This window comes from Colletotrichum phormii, assembly GCF_030913505.1.
Source record: "Colletotrichum phormii strain CBS 102054 chromosome Unknown BDP81scaffold_19, whole genome shotgun sequence".
NCBI lineage: Eukaryota > Fungi > Ascomycota > Sordariomycetes > Glomerellales > Glomerellaceae > Colletotrichum > Colletotrichum phormii.
Window position 1 is genome coordinate 110,624 of NW_026851461.1, and position 18,935 is coordinate 129,558.

General features: G+C 53.6%; 8 protein-coding genes across 8 annotated transcripts; 5 read left to right on the forward strand and 3 right to left on the reverse strand.

Moving 5' to 3' along the window:
• Positions 1-927: 927 nt before the first annotated feature.
• BDP81DRAFT_483469 (uncharacterized protein) lies at positions 928-3,507 on the forward strand (the record flags this gene model as incomplete). Its single annotated transcript, XM_060595061.1, has 5 exons — positions 928-988; positions 1,048-1,185; positions 1,235-1,380; positions 1,438-1,707; positions 1,764-3,507. 5 exons carry the CDS (start codon positions 928-930, stop codon positions 3,183-3,185), a joined length of 2,037 nt encoding a protein of 678 aa, XP_060441578.1. The 3' UTR covers positions 3,186-3,507.
• Positions 3,508-5,669: 2,162 nt separating this feature from the next.
• Positions 5,670-8,178, forward strand: BDP81DRAFT_435005 (family 71 glycosyl hydrolase). Its single transcript, XM_060591012.1, has 4 exons — positions 5,670-6,199; positions 6,283-6,926; positions 6,989-7,903; positions 7,964-8,178. The coding sequence occupies exons 1-3, from the start codon at positions 6,119-6,121 to the stop codon at positions 7,731-7,733; spliced, it is 1,470 nt and encodes a 489-aa protein (XP_060441579.1). The 5' UTR covers positions 5,670-6,118; the 3' UTR covers positions 7,734-7,903; positions 7,964-8,178.
• Positions 8,179-8,810: 632 nt separating this feature from the next.
• Positions 8,811-10,317, forward strand: BDP81DRAFT_327383 (xaa-Pro aminopeptidase family enzyme; the record flags this gene model as incomplete). The annotated part of the gene is made up of 3 exons (XM_060585135.1): positions 8,811-8,999; positions 9,061-10,003; positions 10,070-10,317. The coding sequence occupies 3 exons, from the start codon at positions 8,811-8,813 to the stop codon at positions 10,315-10,317; spliced, it is 1,380 nt and encodes a 459-aa protein (XP_060441580.1).
• Positions 10,318-10,477: 160 nt separating this feature from the next.
• On the reverse strand, positions 10,478-11,919 carry BDP81DRAFT_380689 (chorismate synthase; the record flags this gene model as incomplete). Its single annotated transcript, XM_060586850.1, has 2 exons — positions 11,753-11,919; positions 10,478-11,669 (listed from the first exon to the last, which is right to left on the reverse strand). The coding sequence occupies exons 1-2, from the start codon at positions 11,785-11,787 to the stop codon at positions 10,478-10,480; spliced, it is 1,227 nt and encodes a 408-aa protein (XP_060441581.1). The 5' UTR covers positions 11,788-11,919.
• A 173-nt stretch (positions 11,920-12,092) lies between these two features.
• Positions 12,093-13,785, forward strand: BDP81DRAFT_474097 (uncharacterized protein; the record flags this gene model as incomplete). Its single annotated transcript, XM_060594677.1, has 3 exons — positions 12,093-13,231; positions 13,347-13,442; positions 13,546-13,785. Exons 1-3 carry the CDS (start codon positions 12,296-12,298, stop codon positions 13,783-13,785), a joined length of 1,272 nt encoding a protein of 423 aa, XP_060441582.1. The 5' UTR covers positions 12,093-12,295.
• A 385-nt stretch (positions 13,786-14,170) lies between these two features.
• BDP81DRAFT_327607 (uncharacterized protein) lies at positions 14,171-14,353 on the forward strand (the record flags this gene model as incomplete). The annotated part of the gene is made up of 1 exon (XM_060585152.1): positions 14,171-14,353. A coding segment is annotated over one exon (183 nt), but the record flags the coding sequence as incomplete, so codon positions are not given.
• Positions 14,354-14,481: 128 nt separating this feature from the next.
• On the reverse strand, positions 14,482-15,394 carry BDP81DRAFT_435010 (uncharacterized protein; the record flags this gene model as incomplete). Its single annotated transcript, XM_060591013.1, has 1 exon — positions 14,482-15,394. A coding segment is annotated over exon 1 (464 nt), but the record flags the coding sequence as incomplete, so codon positions are not given.
• Positions 15,395-16,254: 860 nt separating this feature from the next.
• Positions 16,255-17,190, reverse strand: BDP81DRAFT_74681 (uncharacterized protein). The gene has a single exon (XM_060596237.1). It carries the CDS (start codon positions 16,935-16,937, stop codon positions 16,434-16,436), a length of 504 nt encoding a protein of 167 aa, XP_060441585.1. The 5' UTR covers positions 16,938-17,190; the 3' UTR covers positions 16,255-16,433.
• Between the last annotated feature and the right edge of the window lie 1,745 nt (positions 17,191-18,935).

The following is an 18,935-nucleotide window of genomic DNA, read 5'->3' on the forward strand; positions in this document are numbered from 1 at the left end:
ATTTTCATACTTCTCAGAACATTCCTTATATAGAGTCATCCTCATTTTCTGAACATATTTGTTTCTGACTCGTACAATTGAAACCCGTCAATGCATGTGCATTGTGGCAGCAAATCCGAGTCGATCAAGTCCCAAGTGATGACACCGCAACACACAGGGACAGGTTACGAAAGTAGGAAAAATAGCCTCAATAATACTTTTGAGAGTATCTCACACTTGATTGCATATTCCGCTTTTGTACAATCATGCCCCTTAAAACCTAGGTGTAAATCAGAAAAAGGGACGGAAATGAGCTTGAAAATCAAGGAGAAGATCATCGGAGCCATCTATGATTCCTGTCATCTCAAGTTTCAAGCCATAAATGATGACATCTCACTTGTTTTCTATGCATGCAGCCTTTGCTTACACCCTCAAAACGATGAGTCTTGGCCTAGACATCAGCAGGATGTACTCGGCGAACGATTCTTCACCTAATCTGAGCCCGAGGTAAGCATCTAGTCAAGAAAAACGGTGGCTTGATGTTTTAGAAGGTAGCCTATCGTATCTGTCCGTCATTTCGGTGAATATCCCAGTGAATCTACCATTGGTTCATTGCCGCAAGACTGAGAGCAGCTGAGACGCCATGGCTGGCTGAGCGCCCCGTGCTTACTTTGTCATACCGACTTCTTTCCCGAACAAGAGATATCTTATGTTGATTCGCGCCACCATTACGAATTTTAAGGGCGGTCAACAGGCAGCAGGTCTGCCTGAAACTTGGCAAAGGGTTCATAGTCTTGCGTTGGAACGTTTATGACTTTTCGGACTGGAGGAATAGCTAAGGTATATAAGGCATATTCTACATGTCTACTATTCATTCAGTTCTGGATTATCTGTATTACCTTACCTCATACCTAGAAGCACCAATCATCAAATTCACTCACTTTCAACATGTCTTCAGATGGAACTCAGGGACCCGTGCTTGTCCGCGGCATCAAGGCGGACAACCCAGGTGTGTTTTCTGTCAATTGGCAAAGTTCGCTCCTCTGATCCATAACTTACGTCGAATAGCTAGACCTCCTGTTCGCATGGAAGTGCGTGATATGATCAAGGAACATCCTGATCAGTGGAACCTATACCTCTTGGGGTTGGAGAAGTTTCAAAACTCGGTGAAGGAGGACTCGCCTCTCTCCTTCTTCGAGATTGCTGGCAAGTAAAATATTTTCAAACTTTCAGCACAAGGCTCTGACCCCAGCAGGTATTCATGGGCTTCCCTACAAGAAGTGGCCAGACAGGGACTGGAACAATAAGATGGTCAGAGTCGACAACGATTTCGGCGGATTCTGCACTCATAGCTCGATTCTCTTTCTTACTTGGCACCGTCCATATCTTGCTCTCTTCGAGGTAAGTTCTACCATCCGCTCAATATGACTTAAGGCAAAACTTTCTAACAGAGCTCAGGCGGAGCTATACAAGCATGTCAAAGCTGTCGCCAACGAATTTGAGGAGAGCGAGCGCAGAAGCGACTATGTGAAGGCGGCCAAAGACTTCAGAATGCCATACTGGGACTGGGCTCGACCTGACCTTGGAGTCTTTCCAGCAGAGGCTACATCCCAAGCTAGGGTACAAGTCAAGCGTCCCCATAATAACCAGAAGGATTCTCGTATCGATCCAAACCCACTGGCAACCTACAAGTTCCGAGAGTCGCGCACGAATACGAGCATCAATCAGGTAGTTTTATCTTTAGCCCATCACTGTGTCTGCGTCATGCTGATCGGCGCTCTTAGTTCCCGAGGGTCGGAGGGACCATCCGCTACCCAGACCAGCCTAACAACAACAGGATGATCCAGAGACTGACACAATTCTTTTCTGGAACCGACCCTCAACAGGCTTCAAGAGGCAAGAATCTTACAGAGCGTGTTGTTTTCATCCTTCAGTCGTATCGTGACTTTGGATCTGCGTCCCACAACCGATTCAACCCACCGAAGCAGCCGGGCCAGCCCAACTTCGCCGAATGGGGTAGCATTGAAGACATTCATAACGCTATCCACACCTATTCTGGGGGCAGTGGGCACATGGGAAATCCAGCAATTGCCGCGTTTGACCCGATCTTCTGGCTCCATCACACCAATGTCGACCGGCTGTTCGCCATCTGGCAAGCTTGCCACGACAACCCCAACGACCCATCGACCTATGTGACTGACCAACGCGCGGGTGAGAGTTGGGGTAACTTCATCGTCAAAGCCGGTGACCCTGAGACGATCAAAACTCCGTTGGCTCCATTTGCCCAGTCTGGCACCAAAGACAATCAAGTCTTCTGGACATCTGAGGGTGTCAGATACACCACCGAGTTCGGCTATGTCTACCCGGAGACTCAGTCATGGAAGTTTCCCACCAAAGAGTCCATCCTCAACGAGTTGGACCGTGTGTATGGCAAGACTGCCTCTTTTGCCAACATCTTGAGAAGTAGCGACGAAGACCTCAAATCCTCCACCGAGGAGTTCAAGAGTCGTGCCAAGGCACATTTGAAGCCGGTGAATCCTCCAGTCGCCCCCACAGCCTTCTCGCTGGCTGCGGAACAGAATCAGCAAAAGCCCCTCCAGGACACTAATGAGTCCGACGATTTCAACCTCCCGGAGGATCGTGACCTGAAGAGCTTGATCGGTACCGATAAAAAGTACCTTGAATGGCTTGTCAACATCAAGGCCGAAAAGGCCGAACTCGGAGGCAACTACGTCGTCCATGTGTTCCTGGGCAACCCCGATGACTCAGTTCCCTTGCTGTATGTGACCAACCACTCTCACGTCGGTGCCTTTGCCACCTTCGGCCAAGACGAAAACACCTCGTGTAAGAATTGCCAACAGGGCCGTGCTTCAGGGCAGAGGATTACCGGCCAAGTCCCCCTCACTCTCGCTCTCGTCGAGCGTTACGTTGCCGGTCTTATCGATAGTCTCGCACCGCAGCATGTCATTCCATATCTGCAGAAACACCTTCACTGGCGTGTCACGTTGCCCGATGGTGACCTCCAGGCCAGGAGCAATCTCAACAACCTCTTGATCAGTGTCGTTACGAACGAGGTCACAATTCCTAGCGACCCTACGGACCTCCCACGATACGCTGATGAGGTGATTCCTCAACCAGATGTCACCACTAATCGCGCTGGAAGTGGTCGTGGTGATGGAACTGGTTATGATGGGACCAATTTCTAGCTCAAAGACATATAGCTCAGGTGGCCAAGTATCACTTAAGGAAATGCGACTGGAAGATGAAAGAACACGATGGTGGTTAGTTGCCGACGTTTCCATTGCCGAGGTGAAAGAAGAGAATCAAGACTTTGGACTATATACTAAAAGTCGTATTGCGATGTCTTACTAGCAAGTCTAGTGATATAGAGTCTCAGTGCAAATGAATTGCCAACGATCCAATCGAGACGAGCTTTGGCGTGCTTTCCGAGATTTTTCGACATTGAAGTCGAAGGACGCAGACACCATGGTTTTTACAGATCTTCAATTGCAAGAAATGAGGCGCATCGTGGATAAAATTATGTCCGTTGAAGTGATAACGTGACTGTTGAGCTGAGCCTGGCTAAAGAGGATACCCGGAGCTTTTAGCCGAGACTCCGCCCTTTTGCGCGTTTGCTCCAACAGCCATCAACAGGAGCGGCTGTGAATCGACTGGTGAACGACTATCGCTCGCTGGTTAGAGACGCAAGAGAGCGGGCCGAATCGGTGGCTCTGAAGTCACTGCAACTCGCTGCAGCTCAACTTCAAAGGGTCTAGCACCGTGGGTTCGGACAGGGGACAGGGGGCAGGGACTAGGGTGGCTTAAAGTTCTCGATCATGCTGTTGGAACATGGTCTTTTTCCCTCTTTGCTTTGCTCTTTTGGCCTCTTTTTCCTTCACTTAATTTTCCCTTGTATCCATAGACTCATGCAGTCGCTTATCCTTTCCCTCCCTTGGCGTCTGTGATTGCCCCCGGGGTAATGAACAACCGAGGAGGTCGAATATCTTGCTGACAGCCCGAGCGATACAATAATCGATGTCAGCGTTGGTGTGGTTTCTTTGTCCCTCTCTCTGTTGGTGTGGTTGGTGCAAAGTGCGAAGTGCGACTTGTCCAGCACGAAACCCCTGTCACGACGAGCTCGGAGGGAATCCGGACGATTGGCCGGCGAGAGCGCACGTTTTCTGAGACCAGCGCGACGCCCAGATGGGGTTTTTGGTCTCGTCAGCCCAATGCAAACCGTATCCAAGCCGCCGGTTATCCGTCTTTGCTGATCTGAAATAGCCTGACAGCTGCCACGAGAGCCACTAAACAGCACTCCGTGTATGCGATTTGGCGGGATTCCGATACACACTCGTCAACTAGCCCACCGCCGATGACGTGCCGGCTCCGGTATTCGTACACATCTTCTCGTTTTCAACGTCGAAGGAAGCCCCCCACAAGGCTGGTTCCCTCTCAAGTATGCACGTCCCTTACTCTTTTGACGTTTCGATCGGGTCACAACGGTGTGGTTGGCTGCGACTACGAGCCCACGGACGACACGAAGGTGGACTAGAGCCAAGCTTTGCAAAAGATGGCTAAGCAACGGCGGCCCCCCACGACATGCCTCTTAAAGACTCATACAACTCATTATTGCCCGGTGCTGCCTGGGAATAGTGGGCAGATATGTGTATCCATCACGGAACCCTTGCTGCCGATATAGACCCTTGCCCTGGACGTCAGATATCCGACGATGCACTGTTCTTTAGAATCACCTGGGTAGCGGAACCTTTCCTCTGAGCAACCGTAGTATTTGCTTATTTAATCTTAAATCTAGAGGCACAGCTGCAGGTTGGGTTAGGCAGACCGCTGCTAGACTGTCTACTCAGTCACTTCGCGAGCGGTTCGATGTGACGAACAGGGGGCCGCTCGGCCGATTCCGCACGTGGAGGCCGTCAGACGACATGGATCTTGAGTGTCTTGATGGGTGAGCGGAAAGCCGCTAGTGTAGGATCCGGCATGACGTCCGACTGGGCGGCAGTCTCCGGATGATTGGTCTTAAAGGGCTCTAGGCGGGCTCAACAAGCTTAAGGTGTCGGGCGAGCAACTTGACAGGGTTCAAGGAAAAAGCCAAGTTGGAAAGATGGGTGCTTGGACAGGAGGACAAGAGGCCTAGAGGGTCCCGAAACATCGTACCGCTGGGCAGGTCTACTTCCTTCAGTCTCCAGAAATGTTCCCCGGGTCGTGTTTCGCCGTCGATCTCTCCCGACTTCGTATCCGATCAACACAAGGAATAGAAGCTTTCGATGGGCTTCACTTTGGATGGCATATCGCGCCAAGTTCACGAACATACACGAGCTTTTACAGCCACCTTCTTACTCACGTCCTCACATCAAACGCCGCGTGAGAGCTATTTCCCTCACCGCCAGCATGAACAATTCGGACTCATCGCACTCACGATGCAGAGTAAGCAGAACCGAGCGAGGCAATTTCCCACGGCAAAAGCGGCCTTATCCAAATCATCAGCCTTGGCCCGCTGCATCTCTTCGCGCCGTCGTTCAGCGGCATAGCAGGCACAAAATGGCACAGCAGACAGAGAAATCACTCTAGCTGTTGGGGACCGATGTCCGCACAGCCCATTTGATCAAGCACATATCCAACGGCGTCTCACAAAGCACCCACCCCCTGTTCTTTTTATGTAGCCCTATCAGGCAAGCGCCCTTCGTAACCCTGCTCAAGACGGGCGGGACCCCCCTGCTCGTCTGTTTGACGGTGGGAGTTTGAGGCCGTGTAGTTCCAGCCGCATGTACCGCCTACTGTTGGCCTGCCTGCCTATCTCGCGATGGAGTCAGATTGTCGCCATGCCAGGGGGTGGTAACGTGGACAATGGCGTACAGCACCAGAGGGGCGGTACCGCAGTCGCCCTGGCCGGTTCGCAAGGCAGAAACCGACATGATGGGTAGATATGCGAGCCATACCTGACATGGCCCCCTCTTCAAGTGAAGGAGGCCACAATACATAATGCAGCGGCCGTGGCCTTTAATCTCTCCCATGTGGCATTGTGGCTCTCCTGCAAGATCTGTAAACTCTGATTTCCCTGCCGATCAAACTTGACTTCGACGACTTGATCTGCGTGTCACGCAAGGTCTTGCTCGCTGTGACGATGAAGTTCACCACCTGTCTCGCCGGCCTCCTGGCCGCAGTCACACAAGTACAAGCGGCGTCCGTCTTTGCCCACTTCATGGTATGTTCGCCTCTGATGCTGGCATCTCTGCCAGGTCTATGACTCTATCCTTCAATATCTCAGCTGCTGACAGACATGACCAGCTCATCAACACCAAGAACTACACTCTCAGCGAATTCGAAGATGACTTTAAGATCGCCAAGGACGCTCACATCGATGCCTTCGCACTCAACATGGGTCTGACGGATCCCAACACCAATCAGTCCCTCGAGACTGCCTTCGTCGCCGCCAAGAACGTTGGATTCCAACTCTTCTTCTCCTTCGACTACAACGGCGGCTACCACGGGGGCAAACCATGGCCCAAGGAGACTATTCTGGACATGGCAGAGAAGTACTTCAAGCTCGACGAGTACTTCAAGTATGCCGACAAGCCCCTCGCCTCGACCTTTGAAGGCACAGAGAACGCCGAGGATTGGATCGATATCAAGAACCAGACCGGAGCCTTCTTCATTCCCGACTGGTCCTCCGTGTCTCCCGAGGACGCACTGGCACTAGGAGGCGGTGTTGCTGATGGACTCTTCAGCTGGAACGCGTGGCCTGCTGGTGACCAGGACATGACTGACAAGAGTGATGCTGCGTATGCCTGGGCCCTGAAAGGCAAGCCTTATATGATGCCCGTCTCCCCCTGGTTCTACACCAACCTCCCTGGCTACAACAAGAACTGGGTGTGGCGCGGTGATGATCTCTGGTACGACCGCTGGAACCAGGTGATGGACGTGATGCCTGCGTAAGTTAACTTGAAATGACTGCCTATCTTCTCCATGATTCATGTCGACTGACCATCAATAGCTTTGTTCAAATCATCTCCTGGAACGACTACGGTGAATCACACCACATCGGCCCTGTCCGCACCAACGCCATGGAAGCGTTCGAAGTCGGCGAAGCCCCCTTCAACTACGCCCTCGATCACCCCCACGACGGCTGGCGGCACTTCCTCCCCTACCTCATTGACAGCTACAAAGCCGCTGTGGCCCCTGCGATCAAAGACGAGGCCCTCATGGCATGGTATCGCGGCTCGCCGGCTCTCACCTGCAAGGACGGCGGTACCACGGCTAACACTGTCGCCCATGACCAAGAGATCCTGACGGCAGCCCAGGTGGTCAGGGATAAAATCTTCTACTCCGCACTCCTCACTTCCGGTGCAGAGGTCACCGTCTCTGTCGGAGGCAAGGCGCAGAAGGGCAACTGGACATCGACTCCTGACGGCGGCAAGGGCGTCTACCATGGAAGCATTCCCTTCCTGGGCACTGGCGACGTCGTCATCGCCATGACCAAGTACGGAACTGAGATTGCCAAGATCGATGGAAGAAAGATCGCAGATGAGTGCCCCAGCGGCATGACCAACTGGAACGCATGGACCGGCAGCACAAATGCTCTCCACGTCGACGATCCGAGCCCGTCGCCCACACAGACTGGCGGTGGTCCTCAGTCTACGGCCAGTGACAATGGGTCTGGTGCATCCAACTTCTCGCAAAGTGGGTTGGTTTACGTTATCGTTGCCCTCGCCAGCTTGGCTATTGCAGGTGTGGTATGAATGGGATGAAAGATTGCGAAACTACGATGCACAAAGATGCCAATCCTCGGACATCTCTGGCTATCCGAAAGGCTACGGCTACAAGGAGCATCAATGATTTCTCTCGAAGAGAGCTTGGCAACGCAATGACGCTTTCGGTTTACCTACGCTCGAAACACGGGCACAACTTCGTAAGTGTAGCCTTATTTGGATTCCTTCATCATGCAAATGGCTAATATATCTTTCGCCAGAACGTTTCACGATGGCTTTTGCCCTTGGATCTTCACCTCTCTTGTACATGTTTACTTCAATAGGCATTTGGTGCCACAGCTACCTGTTTAGTGTACGAATTTTAGAAGAGGGACGGAACAACAGCGTTATGATGCTTTACGATTTTTGACGGACAATTTTCATGTACAATACCAATACCCCATCTAGAGAACCACATAGAACATTTCCCACTCCGCGAGAGCTTGTATGAGCGTGTCTTCCCTGGCGATTTCCCCTCTCATCCCACCTTGCAACCTTTGTTCAACAGCAGTTTGACATATCGGATGTTGGCAAGAGACATCAAGTTTCAAAAAACAGCCCACCAAGAATGAGAGCGTGACTTCCCGTCAGACGAGTGATCATGGGAAAATCCCTGGTATAGGCCAAGTGTAATTTACCCCTTCACTAATGCTGTTCACATCTACCAAGGCGATTCAGATCTCACGTATCAGAAATGTTGCAAATTAATTCAATACCGGCACTCAATCCAAGCTAAATCCCACACCTACTTCCATGGCGCGATGCAGCTTGCCGTGTATTGTCTGACCTCGGTGAACAGACTCACCGAGGCGGGGATCAGCATCCATGCAGCGTAGGATCAAGGTTACGATCAACGAGCTGCCTTTCTGGGACTAGACGATCGCAATGCACTCAAGCGATTCAACTTCAGAGCTGCATTCCTCAAACGGGGCACCCGGGGCGTCATCTGATCTCACATCCTCCATCCCATCTTTAACCTCACCACCCCTCTCTTCAACCTCACCCATCCTCACTTGACTCTTATCGTGAGATCAACAGATCCGCAGAACAAGTCAGATAAGGTACATAATGCATTGGCTCGTACCGCTGCTACCGGCTGCCGCCATCTTCTGGCAACACGCCGCCGGCGACCCAACGCCGAGATACAACCCTCTTCCGCCTCTCCGCGAACAAGCTGGCATCCAGGATGCCTGGACCGAAGAGCGCAAAGCGGGCATCCCCGCCCTCCTCAAGAAACACGGCGTTGACGCCTGGCTGGTTCGCTCTCGCCCACGCAAACCTCAACTCTGGAATGCTGTGGAACTGACACACGTGATAGATAAGCCAACGGGAATACGCCGAAGAGACAGTCTTTTGGTCCCTCAAACCAGCATCAACCTTCTCCGCCCGCCGCCGCACAACATGCCTCTTCCTCGCCGAGCCCCTCACCTCCACAAACTCATCCGACTCTGACAGCACCATCATCACCACCCTGCCGCAGCAACCCGGCTGCATCATAGGCTGGACCGCAGACGTCTGGGCGACGCTCAAAACCCAGCTCGAGGCCGCGAACCCAGCCACCATCGCCGTCAACGCCCACCCGGAAATCGCCTTCGCCAGCGGCCTGCACGCGGGCGAGTACCAGGCCATGGCCGCCGGGCTCGGGGGCGAGTGGACCTCGCGCATGGTTGTCAAGCCCGAGGTCGCCGTCGAGTTCATCTCGGCCCAACCCAGCTCGAAGCTGCCGCGGTACCGGGAGATCATGGAGACGGCGTGGGCAATGATTGCCAAGGGGTTCAGTGAGGCGGTTATTGTGCCTGGGAAGACGACGACAGGGGATTTGGAGTGGTGGTTCCGGGAGGAGATTTTGGCGCATAACTTCTCGACGTGGTTTCAGCCGAGTGTTAGTGTGGTCGATGAGGCGCTGCCTTGGACTATGAGAGTGGAAACGACTGTGGATGAGGGTGCTGGAGGGAAGATCATTCAGTATGGGGACATGCTTCATGTTGATTTTGGGTTGACGGCCATGGGATTGAACACGGATACACAGCACCTGGGATACGTTCTGCGCCCGGACGAGACCGATGTGCCTCAGGACTTGAAAGAAGGCTTGAAGAAGGGCAACAAGCTCCAAGATATCGTGCGGCGAAACATTGCTGTCGGCAAGACGGGTAATGAGATGCTCAAGGCGTCGCTGGGTGAGATGCACACGGAGGGTATCCAGGGGCGAGTCTACTCGCATCCAATCGGGGACTGGGGACACTCAGCTGGTCCTCTTATCGGTAAGGAAGACCAGACGTTTCCGTCGAAGCCCTCTCTTTCTCTGGCGCGGTATTGACTTTGCACAGGAATGACCAACATGCAGGAGTACGTCTCGGCGGCTGGCGAACTGGCTGCTATCCGCAGTATGTGGTTCAGCGTGGAGCTGCTCGTAGAGCACTACGTCCCCTCAAGGAATACGACCCTCTGGTTTGCCCTGGAGGAGGATGTGTACTGGGCTGGCGAGGAAGAGGGATGGCAATGGGTCTACGGCCGACAAGAGGAGTTCCACCTGGTGAAAGCGGCCAAGTATCAACAGATGTCGGAGGAGCTGTGAGATGAGCCACTCATTTCAATCAATATGTTACTTCACTTGGTACAAAGTTCGGCATAGAGAGAAGGAAAAGACTGTTCGCTGACAACCGAAAAAGGGGAATATCATCATGAATTTGCTTTTAATGCCCGTTATTTACAACACATCCCAGTTTCCCACCAGCTTACGCCTTGCCATTCTCCCTCTTAATGGGAGGCAGAAGGCTCTTTGTCATTTGTCTCGCGTGCTGCGCCATAAGCGCATCCAGAAGAACAATCGCGGCCATACCCTCGACGATGGGGATCGCACGGGGGACGACGCAAGGGTCGTGACGGCCCTTTGCGGCCAGCACGCCCTCCTCTGAGCCATCGTAGGTCGCCGTCGTCTGGTCCACGCCAATGGTCGCGGGGGGCTTGAAGGCGACGCGGAAGTAGATGGGCGCGCCGTTGGAAATACCACCCTGGATACCGCCAGAGTAGTTGGTCTTGGTGGTCAGCTTGGACCGGGGGATGCCCATGCGCTGGGCGTCGGCCTCGAGCTCCGACTCGGGCGCCTTGATGAAGGCGTCGTTGTGCTGCGAGCCGGGGATCTCGCAGCCGCCGAAGCCCGAGCCGATCTCGAAGCCCTTTGTGGCAGGGATGCTGAGCATGGCGTGCGCGAGCTGGGCCTCGAGCTTGTCGAAACAGGGCTCGCCGAGCGCCGAGGGCGGGTTGCGGATGACGCAGGTGACGGTGCCGCCGATGCTGTCGTCACGCGCCTTGTAGTCGCTGATGAGGTCAATCATCTTCTCGTTGGTCTCCTCGTGCGGGCAGCGGACGGGGAGGAACTGGTCGACGGTGTTGCGGTCGACGGTGTTGAGGAGCGAGAGGAAGGCGGGGTTCGTCGAGGGGCTCGGGTGCTCGGGGGTCGGAGGGAAGAGGTGGCAGTTGCCGACGCTCGTGGTGAAGGCGGTGATCTCGGTGCCGTAGGCTTCGCGTAGGTACTTCTCGGCGAGGGCACCAGCGGCGACGCGGGCAATTGTCTCGCGGGCCGAGGAACGGCCACCACCGGAGGAGGCCTTGACGCCGTACTTCTCGAGGTAGGTCCAATCGGCGTGGGACGGGCGGGGGAACATGTCCATCGTAGAGTTGCCGTAGTCCTTGGGGCGCTGGTCCTCGTTCTGGACGAGCATGCCAATCGGGGTGCCGAGAGTGACACCGAACTCGGTACCGCTCTGAATGACGACGCGGTCCTTCTCGTTTCTAGGCGTCGTGATTGAGCTCTGGCCGGGGCGGCGGCGGTTCAGCTGGGGCTGGATATCGGACTCGGTCAGAGCCATGCCGGGCGGGACGCCATCAACAATGACACCAACGGACTTGCCGTGGGACTCGCCGTAGCTGCGCAAGGGGGCATTTCATGTTAGTCCACAATTGGCCACGAAAGACGGACAGGAAGAATTGGGTCGGAGGAGGCGACGCACGTCGTGACCTTGAAGTAAGAACCGAACGTTGACATTTTTGCTGCCGCTATAAAGGGGGTAATTTGGAGGTGTGGAAGAGGAGAGGAGAGGAGCGGTATGTAAGTTTGGAAAATTATCTGGGCCGATGTTCGGTGAGTCAATCACAGAAAGAAATCGGCCATCTGCGGGGTGGAGGGGTTTTCTATGATGTAGTTGAATTGCCCCGTTAATCAGGTGGGTCTTGTTCATACAGGGGTGGGTGGCCTAATCAAATAGTGGACTCTGATAGATGCAATTTACTGAGAACCTCATCTCAACGCCTTGCTCACTCATCCATTCCGCAACTAAACGGCAGACATAGCTGCCTCAGATCAACTTCTCTCACCTATCAACTCATTTATCTGAATTCAAGTTAGTGTTTCCTCCATCAGATATCACAAACATACCCTTTCATCATTCAACTCACAGCCTGAACTCAAAAGACTATTTGTAGGGGCTCATGAAAATGTCATCTTGAAAGCATCACCAAACTCGTCTCACCTGAAGATATCGCAAACCCTCACAATGCTGTCACTACGCAGCATCCCCGGGATTCTGTTCCGCATTAGACCCTCAATACAACATTCCACCCGCCAAACCCGCCTCTTCTCCGCCCTCGCAGCCTCACCAAAATCAAAGACACAAGTCTACACCTCAGACTCCCGCGACCCCTACGTAAACCTCTCCATCGAGCACCACCTCCTCCAAACGACCCCGTCCGACTCGACCGTCCTCTTTCTGTACACAAATCGTCCCAGCATCGTCATCGGCCGCAACCAGAACCCGTGGCTCGAGGTCAACCTCCCCCTCCTAAAGTCTCTCCCCTCGTCCGACGCCATCGACCTCGTCCGCCGCCGCAGCGGAGGCGGAACGGTGTTCCACGACGAGGGCAATGTAAACTACTCCGTCATATGCCCGCCCGCAAACTTTGACCGCGACACCCACGCGGAGATGGTCGTCCGCGCCCTCCGCTCCCTCGGCGTCGAGGGTGCCGCCGTCAACTGCCGCCACGACATTGTCATGACTCTCCCCCCTCCGCCTTCCTCTTCAGGAACTTCCGCCACAGCCCCGGTGGCCACAACTGATACCGCCGCCTCCGCAGAGGCATCATGCAGCAAGCCCAAAGTCAACGCGGAGAACACGTTCAAGATCTCAGGCTCGGCGTATAAGCTCACCCGCCTCCGCTCCCTGCACCACGGAACATGCCTTCTCTCGTCCCCGAACCTCCCGCGCATCGGTAGCTTCCTGCGGTCCCCCGCGGAACCCTTCATCAAGGCCCGCGGCGTGGAGAGCGTGCGCTCGCGCATCCGCAACGTGGGCATCACCGACACGTCGACGTTTGAGGACGCGGTGATTGGTGAGTTTGGAAAGATGTACGGTGACTTCACCGTCCGGGCGGAACTAGGCGAGAAGGATGCCCTCGGAGAAGAGAAGGTTAAGAAAGGAATACAGGAGTTGCAGGTAAGTTGCCATTGCCTTCTCTTCTCGTTCAGCGATACTTCAGGTTCCCTCGAGTCTGCTTCGGGATCATCAGAATCAGCGTTGGAAGTGGTCGGAAACTAATGAGCCTTCACAGTCTCGAGAATGGACATACGGCCAAACCCCTCTCTTCACCTTCTCTACACATCCCTCAGAAGATGACGCGCGGGAACGTCCTCGGCTCCCAGGTAACGTGAGTACATCTCCTCATTCGCAGTCTTTCGCCCTTTTCGTTTCCATTGAAGCTCGATTTACCCCTTTGATGCTCGGACATATAGCCCATCTACCCAGCATAGCCCACTAACTCGGGCCAGTTTAACCTCACATTCGAAGCCCGCCACGGCCTCATCCAAAGTTTCTCTCTATCCGGATTGTCCTCCGGTCAAGAAGCAACCAAGCTCTCGAATTCCATGACGAACACCCAGATCTGGGAGGTCACAGACTGGGCACAGCGTCTCCGCGCAGAGGGTTTAGACCGAATCGAAGCGTCGACCGTGGGAGAGTGGTTGAATTCTATGTTGGGCAACGGAAAGTGAAGCAATCTCTCGTCAATGAGAGGTCATAATCATGTACGATGTGGAGGCCATAAGGTAGGATAGAGAAAAAGGTGTATGATACTGAATCCGGGTCGGCGAAGTAGGATTCAGGAAGAGTGTCAGACAGCGAGCCCACAACAGCGCATCGTGGTAGACCGTAATCAACAACATCTTTCATCGGCGTTATTATCTATCCGTTTCCCAATCCTTACAGACGTCTCTTTGGACGCATGTTGCCCCTTAAACATCCACCTTGCGATCAGATAACCACCCCCAGCCTTATGTCACCGCAACATCTACCGTCTGTACCCACGATACCCCGCTGCCTCCATCTCCAAACACACTCACACACGGGGCCGACCTTTCTACAGACACCACAGTCCACAAAAAGACCACCAGACAAAAGGCTACATGCAACACCGGGCATTCGCCGGTCGTCTCCGACCCGACTACTACTCCGGCCCTCACTGGTTTATCGATGGGAGAGCGGACGGGATCCCGAGTTCTCCAGTGGGTGTGGTCGCATGTGATGTTGTTCGGGGGTAAAGGTCTCTATCACGGGGCGTAGATGTGGAAGCTCTTTCCATGAGTGAACATCCAAGCTCCTCGGTTCATAGAGCTCCTCGATGTCCAGGATTTCACAGCATGAGACTGGACTCTATTTTGGGCTTCGAACATTGACTGGCCCATCACCCTGTCGGACGAACCTCCATTTGAGTCGGTTCAAGCTGATTCGTTTGTATTTCTATGGTCTCACTACAACATGTCAAAGTGGAGACGTTGGAACACTGACGATAAACACAGAAACGCAACAACACATACTCAACTCCTTGACATCATTTCGCCTCCATCCGACTCATCAAAGGGGCTTCTCGTCAGCGAGCACATACGGAGACGAGGGCTTGCTAGGGAGGCGAGGCCGAGGGGGAGATTAAGATGGAAACACCCAACTCCCCTTCCGCCGTATCATCTACACATCACCGACAGCTCACTAACAGCATCCCCTCAACAACAAAAGATGAATCATGAGACACGCAAAACATTCCAGTCGGCCCGTGAGTTCACTACCTCTGTCCCCAGCATCTCTGCCATCTGCAACGTCCCATCAACTATCCCACTCCGCACTCACCCTTCTCACCGCGTCAATATCAAAACGTGATCGACAGCAAAGCAATGAGACAACAACCAAAAAGCTCACCCACAATTTTCTCTTCTTCCAAATACTTCCCCACCCAATAAAGTCAGAGAAGGGTCTCAAATCTTCAACACTCCAAGACCTCACATCCCCAAAAGAACCCGGATGTAAACCCCAAAACACGAGACAAAGATAACAAAAACCACATACGAAGGCACCTCCAACTGAGACATACAAAACACCCTGGTCACGTTCTTCCCGCCTCACTACCGAAGCGGTTTCCGACGGTCTAACAAAAAACCCTTGAAGCAAAGATGGGAACCGCAACGGCTTGGCGGTGGGTGTGCCACAGTGCCACAGTGCCACAGTGCCACAACCCCCCTTATCACCACCCTCCCCGTCTCCGATATTCACTGCACTTTCCCCCAGGGTCCTCATCGAGCATCACGAGTTTGAACCCAGCGATAAGAAAAGGGCTCACGAGGCGGGAAGGAAGGGGGTAACAGGGAGGCTGGTGGCTGGTGAATGAGACATGTCCAATCAAGTCACGCCTCCACCTCCAACAAGAAGGTATTGGCAGGTGTGGCAGTCCCAAATTCAGGGTTTCGTATGTTCACAAGTCTCACTCGCCACAGCCGTGGTTCACATAGGTAAAGTAGTAGTGAACGTTTTCGTGTTCGTTCTCCGAGAAGCGACCAACCACACGATGACCTACTACCTACCTACCTTACTCTACGTTATCTGACGTGACTGAAGAACAAGACCCTGAAAAAAAAGCAGCCACCTCTCTCACATGTATCCGTTTTCCCAAAACCTGGAATTCCTCGTGTACGCCTCCTATACGCCTCCCCCCTCCAGTCTGGATCTAGCTAGGCACACCACACACCAAGAACCTAAGGGGAGGGAACGTTTCGTCACACGCTGATGTAAGTGCCACCACCCTTCAAAAGCCATCGAAAACAACCAAACAACGAAAACAAAGAGATACCTACGTAGAGACAGAGGATAGATAGGAACGTACCTACTCTACTGAGCCACCAACTTCATGGGATCCCAAAAAACCTGCCAAGATCAATTTGACATGGCGGGGAAACACGAATCTACGGTACTTCTGCAGCAGTAGAACCAAATGTAGGTAGACATGGAAAAGAAAGAAGGTGTGACTGCAGGACGCAAAGACTAGACTCGCTCCTAGTCAACCATTTCCTCGGGCTCTCTTTCGTTATCGCCTAGCACAGTAGGTAGGTATTCCGTGGACCTGCCACGCCTGCTTAGGCTCCTGTCGCGAGGCAGCTGAATAGATAAGAAGAAACGATATGGGCGGGCGGGCGGGCGGGTGTTTGTGCCCTCATCGACATGTGAGTCTGTCTGCCCATTCTCCAACCAAATAATGACTAATAAGCACACCAAGACCTCGAGGCAGGCGACCGAGACATCCGCAGTGACAAACAAAGGTGAAGGTGTGGCTTTTTTCGTATCACACCCGGGCTTCTCTACCGGTACCCTGAACTCGTCATACCGTCACATGTGTTGCCTGTCCTTCGTCCCTCAACAGAAACACATACTCTCTCCTCGTCGTCATCTTCTCCCTTTCATCACCTTCCCCCCCCCCCCATAAGAAATCATTTTCCCTCGTCCTACCCTTCTTGTGTAACTCAGAGTGAGAGAGAGAGGGGAGGAGGAGGAACGGGGGAACGGTGGACACTACCGTCATTGGAATTTCTGCAGTGACAATCTGACATTCCATCACCCCCAGTGGCCCTACCCTCCATCTCGAACTTGATCCACCACGATCAAATCCGCTCCGAAAGGGAGGACATGCAGGGTCTAAGTAATCACTGCTGAGGACGGGAGAGGGAAAGTCATCTTCATCGTTTAATGCACACCAGCTGAAGTAAACCCCATGGCTTAGACATCTAGCCAAATTACAACCAAGGAAGAACGTAATCTCTGCACGCTCCCCAAGCCAGTGCGATATCAAAAAATTAAAAAAGGGTCTGCTATTCAAAGTCACCATCGCACCCTTCTCTTCGGTCACCCCAGACCAGGACCATCGGCGAGAAATGGGATGACGTGCAGCAGCAAAGCATGGTAGAACCACTACCTACATACAGCCCACACACCACCAATCCAAACCCACACTCCCGAACCAAACTCGCACACTCCACTGGTCTAAGCGTGAGAAGGCGTGCGAGATGTGCCCTCCCCCCCCGGGGCGGCTCTGAGCCTGCAAACCACGCAAACTACCCACACCAGCCATCAAGTCTCCACAGGTCAGGATGCATCAAGGCCAGAAGAAACCTTGAAAAAGACAGAGAACATCCCAGGTGCTGCGCCGCGACCGCGCATACGATGCGAGGTGAAAGGAGTTGATCGGCCTGCGAAGCGTGCGAAGCTAGGCGTTGGATCTTCCCTTGCCCAAAGATCACGAACCCCTCTTCCTCACTCCACCACTACCTACCTGTGTGATGTGCACTGCACATCACTCTAGCAAACCGGGCCTTTTCTCCAGTTGCATGTCACCCTAAAAGAGAAACCATGACCCTGATCCCCGCCGATCACTGTCGACGCCGTTACGTTTTTTCCTCACCATCTGTAAGAAACTTGTTCTCGTCCTGGCTACCTGTGATAAGTGATGAGCCCAAAACAAACCAATCCAAAGCTGCGAAACCGACACATTTGGAGACCCGGAGGCGCGGGTTGCATCGGGTCCAACGTAAGGTATGGATCGATGGGCTGCGGGCAGGCAATGCGGAGGATAAGGGAGCCGTGTGCTAGCACGGCTTGCACGGGCTAGCCTCTTCGCCTCGAGGTATGTGTCTGTAGATTGTAGGCACGCAGGCATGTATGCACGCGGTGGTAAGATATGATGGCCGGGTTTTTGACTTCCCCTACACCAAAAAAGCGGCCATCATTTATTGCCACCGCGTGGTATGTCACCGCATGTGGTTGACTGTCGAACAAGCCCAAACTTGCACACCGGCCGGAAGAGGGGGCGGGTGATGGAGATTGTGGTCGCCCGGTGTGTCAAGCCAATCAACTTGCCCCTCATCCAGACCTTGAATGCCGATACCGTGAGAAAAGCACCGAGAAAGGGCGAGATGAGAGTCGAGACTTTGGGAGATTTGGGGTGGGAATCAATCACATCTGAGGTCAGCACCAAATCGGTGTGATTCCCTCGCACTTTGGTCCGGAACGACGGTCTCGACGAATAATCGCGACCGTACGGTCCTCCGCACCTCCCGCACTTCTTGGTCTCCAGACAGCGACTCCTCCCACCACCCCTTTCCCTACCCCAGATTCACATGTTGCTTTTTTTTTTCTGGGCCCCCTGGGGCAAGCAGGACAGCGGGGGCATGTGTATCCGTACTGGAGCTGTGCACGACGGACGACGACAACCTCTTGCATCGATCGTTCAAGGGGTTTTCTTCCCCAGCTGAACTGCGAGCCGCCTCTTTCTCCAGCGCGATCGAAATAACGAGTCAAGTCCCTGCCAACAGAGCTTTGGTCCGAAGTGAAGAGATCAGCCCTTTTTTCGCCGTGGTCGTTGATGAGGGGTGGGAACAGCTCTGGTGCTGGACAGTACGTGTTTGATGGTCTAGACATGGTGGGATGCGCCTTCGCCATGTGTTAAGCTTGCCTGTCAGCCAGCGAGCAATTATGATGCCATGGTGAGAAAAACAAAGCCAACGAGGAGAGGTATTTCCCTGTTCAGCTGTCTGGGGAAAGGAAAATCCCACGGCTGCCGCCGCTACTGTAGTCGAGCGGCTTCTGGCCTCCGGCCTCCCACACTTTTCCCCAGACGTCTGATATTTTGACACTTTTCCCCCCAAGCAAGCCAGTGCACACAGCTCGTAGAGTGCGGAGCGGAGGCGCGCAAGCCGCTCTAGTGGCGAGAAGGGGGCCAGCGAGCAGTTGGATACCGGACAATACGGGGAAGGAGAGACATTGGGAAATATGACGAGGCACATGCTAAACCCCAAGTTCCACCTCGCACGAGATGTGATGGTGGGAG

Bases quoted from the DNA above. Each gene is read 5' to 3' on its own strand.
- BDP81DRAFT_435005 (XM_060591012.1), top strand. From the start codon at position 6,119: ATGAAGTTCACCACCTGTCTCGCCGGCCTCCTGGCCGCAGTCACACAA. The intron at 6,200-6,282 runs GTATGTTCGCCT...AGACATGACCAG, and splicing joins CCGTCTTTGCCCACTTCATG to CTCATCAACACCAAGAACTA. The intron at 6,927-6,988 runs GTAAGTTAACTT...GACCATCAATAG, and splicing joins GTGATGGACGTGATGCCTGC to CTTTGTTCAAATCATCTCCT.
- BDP81DRAFT_74681 (XM_060596237.1), bottom strand. From the start codon at position 16,937: ATGGTGACTTTGAATAGCAGACCCTTTTTTAATTTTTTGATATCGCAC.